This window comes from Vicia villosa, linkage group LG7, assembly GCF_029867415.1.
Source record: "Vicia villosa cultivar HV-30 ecotype Madison, WI linkage group LG7, Vvil1.0, whole genome shotgun sequence".
Classification (NCBI taxonomy): domain Eukaryota; kingdom Viridiplantae; phylum Streptophyta; class Magnoliopsida; order Fabales; family Fabaceae; genus Vicia; species Vicia villosa.
The window spans coordinates 71,908,793-71,912,940 of NC_081186.1; the positions used below are offsets into that span (position 1 = coordinate 71,908,793).

The following is a 4,148-nucleotide window of genomic DNA, read 5'->3' on the forward strand; positions in this document are numbered from 1 at the left end:
AGAAAACTAAATTGAACAGTTAGAAAAAAAAAAAAAAGAAGTCGTTTGGTTTGGGGGCATAAATAAATTTTCGGTTAAAGAAGCTTATGATTCCATTCTGAAAGGAATAACTTCTGAAAACCATAGGTCTATGTTATTGCTTGGAATAATCTAATTCCGTCTTAGGTAGTAGTGTTGGCCTGGAGATTCTTTCAGAATAGGATCTCTACGAATGATAATCTGATTAAAAGATGCATTTTGAGGGAGTCTCACTCTAAATGTTCCGCAGAAAGTGGATTGGCTGAAAGCACATCTCATTTATTTTTGTCTGCCTAATATACTCTATTGTGTGGCAAAAAAAAAAATTTGGCTGAATATTTCATATGCTTTGCATAACTATGCCCTTGTTCATTTAGACAAATTTGTCGGACTATTAAGCAGAGATAGAGTAAGGGATAATATGTTCTCAATTATCTGATTTATGTGCATTTTGATTATATGGAAGAGGGAAAAGATTCTCAAAAACTCTAGCAGGTTCGATGGACGTTTGGATCAATGAAATTCAAATATTGGCTTGAATGTGGCTAAAGAAAAAGTTTAACTATTCCTTAAGCCAATGTATTTTGTATCTTTTGGACTGTTTTTGACGTCAAAGTCTTGGTGCTACCGACTAGCTCGAGGGCTCCTGGTTCTGTTTGATGGTATTGGTTTATTGGCTATACTACTTGTTTCTCTATTTTTTCAATTTCTTGGCAGTTGACAATTGCTGGCAGTAGGATTTGGTTGGCTTTAGATTTCTACTATGCGGTTCGGTTAACGTAAAGCTGCCTTGTCTAGACCATGAATGAGTTGGCTAAAATTTTATTATTTTTCAACTAACCAATAATAATAATAATAAACTAAACGAACATGTCAATCACTCGGTGGAACTTGAAGGCTAATAATTCTTTCTTACAATTATTAAAAAAATTATGTGTGTTGTATAAGATACTAATCATGCAGTTTATTTCTATGGACAAATGTAAGTGAAAAAAGATTATTGCATTGTCCTCTTCACTCCTCACCCAAATGGAAAAAGACGATTTTTCATATTTGAAAGAGAAAGTAGGGTGTACATGTTTTATTCATCAATCAATTGAATCATTGGGTTCCATTAGGTACCATTATTTCTCTAATAGATAATATGGTTGTTACTTACTAGTACTTCCATGTAGAAAAGCATAGATGATGAATTTATGTGTTCGTCTTCTTTTGTCAATATTAATAGTTTCGTAAGGTAAATCAATTACTTTATGATAGAATGAGATGCATTAGGAGCCTGCTTTTTAAATATTACTTTATGATAGAATGAGATGCATTAGGAGCCTGCTTTTTAAATATAGGTGTTTGGATGTAAACTATTTTAGGAGTTTGGATCAAAATAATTTGAGAATTTCTTTTTCCACTCTTACACCTTCTTAGAGACAGGTGATAAAAACCTCAAAATATCCTTATTTTTCGGATATGCATATTTGAAGGCACATTTTTGTTAAAAAGAAGTGATTTCGGATATGCATATCCGAAGATATATTGTTTTTAAAAAAAATGTTTTCAGATATGTATATCCGAAATAACTTTTTTTTCAAATGGTGTCGTTGGAGATGCAAATCTCCGAAACTGTTGCGTTTTTTACAAAACCCAAACAGACACCCCTTCACTTTCACTCTCTACAAAAGAAACTTTTTTCACACAAACCCATTTGTGCCAACTTGTACTCAAAGTATTCTTGCTCTACAAATCCTTCCAAGCATTGATAAGCATTCAAAGCCTCATTCAACATCAACTCAAAGCTCCAATAAATTGTAAGTTTCCATAACTTTGAACTCTAACTTGGAAATGGTATTAGGGCTATTAGAAATTAGAAAAATGTTGTAGGGTGTAGTTATTGTAGGTCAATGATAGTGTTTAGTTGATAAAAATTAGATTTTGATTGAGTTAGGGCAAGAAATGGTGGTCTGCTAAAAATGGTTGTTCGCATGTGTTTTCGGAAGTGCATTTCCGAAATCACCTCTGACTAGTTTCGGAGATGCACTTTCGAAATATGGTGTGAATTGTTTTTTTTCAAATTGGTTTCAAAGTCTTACCTGTTGCATTTTTTTCAAGAAAGTGGCAGGCAAATAGGCACCAATCGCTCGACTTAGACAGGGTAGGGAGACACAGACAGCCTCGGCTCGATGCAAGAGAGCTATACAACAAGCAGTGACTCGGGGACAGGGTCGAGTCCGAGTACCTGTAAAAATGGATGACGCTCCTGCAGGATCTTTGTCTGCATCGAGGAGTCGTCTGTCTCGGGCGTCTTCCTCTTGTAAGGAGGAGGATGAGGTGGGACATGAGGAGGAGGAGGTACCCGATGTTCACCTTGAGCACGACGAGGATGATGCTCAGGACGTGGAGGAGGAGGGCTACCCGGGAGGGCCTTCAAACACATCTATGTTGATTTACTTTCATGACCATGTCGCTCGACGAGTTTGGGAGGAAGAGGTTGTTTTTTTATTGCACTTTCTAATTTAACCGTTTTTTATTATTATTTTCATTACACCTTCAAATAATTTAACTAACATTGTTTTTTATTTGTTGGGACAGGAATGGGCGACCATAAAATCTGTGAACCATGCGCGGAAAATATTTGATTTGTTTAAACCACAAGCTCAATGGTTTAATGACGTTGTAGTTCATTTTGGGCTTGGCGGGTTATGCATGACCGAATATAGTACCATCAACCACGGCATGCAGGGGGTATTTGCTGAAAGGTGGCACAAGGAGACTTCGTATTTCTACCTTTCTGTTGGGGAGTTGATGATCACCCTACATGACGTAGCCTGTCTTCTCCACCTGCCGATCAATTGGAGGTTACTAGACCATTCTCGGATACAGAGGGTTGAGGCCATAAAGTGGATGGTGGATCATTTGGGTATGGACCCAAACATGGAAGATTATGAGTGCAGAGAGACGAGTGAGGCGCATATCCGGCTCTTCATCTTGGAAGAGCTTTATCAGAACCATTTGGTGGCAGCAGCGGAGTCCGAGGAGGAGGGTGACGGGCTTTTTGTTGAGTATCATCGTGTTTACGCTCTGCGGTGCTGGTTCATGTTCTTGTTAGGCCCTGCACTCTTTGTGGACAAAAGTGCAACCTACGTGAACATGACATATCTCCGATACTTTATTAATCTGACTACAGTTCACGAGTGGAACTGGGGGGGCACCATTCTGGTATACCTATACCAGAAGCTGAATGAAGCCTGCAACTGGAGGACCAGACAATTGACTAACTCTTGCACGCTCCTTACGGTACATTTCATTTTAATTAAATCAAATTTAATTATATCATATTTCTTTTTAACATATTATCGTATTTGTGTTTCAGAGTTGGATTATCTCTTATTTCCACTGCATCCACGGCTATGATCCTGATCTCGCTTACATTGATGCCATGCCCAGGGCTGCACGATATGTCCTCTAGAGGGGGAATCAGAAAGTTGGGTCATATCGTGTATACCTTGGTCGTACTGCTCACGATGACATCCAGTGGACGCCCTTCATCTCCACTAGAGCATCTATGGGATAAAAGATGGAAAAGACAAAGGGTAAATCAAAGGCAAATGCAATTGAAACATTGTCTAAACTCGTGCATGAAGCAATGGATGAAATACTAGCAAACAGGAAAAGCCAGCAAAACTTAAGGTAAAAGAAAACATATTAAAGAAAGAAAAGATGGAGCAATAAGGCAATAAGTCATCATGTCAAACACATCTAAAATGAATTCAAGTCAACTTCAATTTCATAAAAAAAATATTGTAATAAGCTAAAAAAAACATATGGATTTTACTTAAGATAAACTAGTATGAATGGAATTAATATTATGAATTAACTCTCAAATAATATAGTCATTAGTACTAGACATGACAAATGGCTATGGTCGTCCCATTTAAGCCCGCCCACAAAAGCCTGCAAAAAATGGTATGACGTATTTAAGGGTGCGGGTATTAAAACTTTGACTCATTCCGCAAAAAAAAAAAATGAGGGTGAAGCAAACATGCGGGCCTTGCACCCCTAAAGGTTAAAATTTGCAAAATATTCTTGTTAATGTCCGCACCCTCAAAAGTCTGCAAAAAAAAAACATAGAGGAGTGG

General features: G+C 37.5%; 1 protein-coding gene across 1 annotated transcript; it reads left to right on the forward strand.

Annotated features, from left to right (window-relative positions):
• Nucleotides 1-2,256: 2,256 nt before the first annotated feature.
• Nucleotides 2,257-3,478, forward strand: LOC131619305 (serine/threonine-protein phosphatase 7 long form homolog). Its single transcript, XM_058890415.1, has 3 exons — nt 2,257-2,499; nt 2,602-3,081; nt 3,383-3,478. Exons 1-3 carry the CDS (start codon nt 2,257-2,259, stop codon nt 3,476-3,478), a joined length of 819 nt encoding a protein of 272 aa, XP_058746398.1.
• The last annotated feature ends 670 nt before the right edge of the window (nt 3,479-4,148 follow it).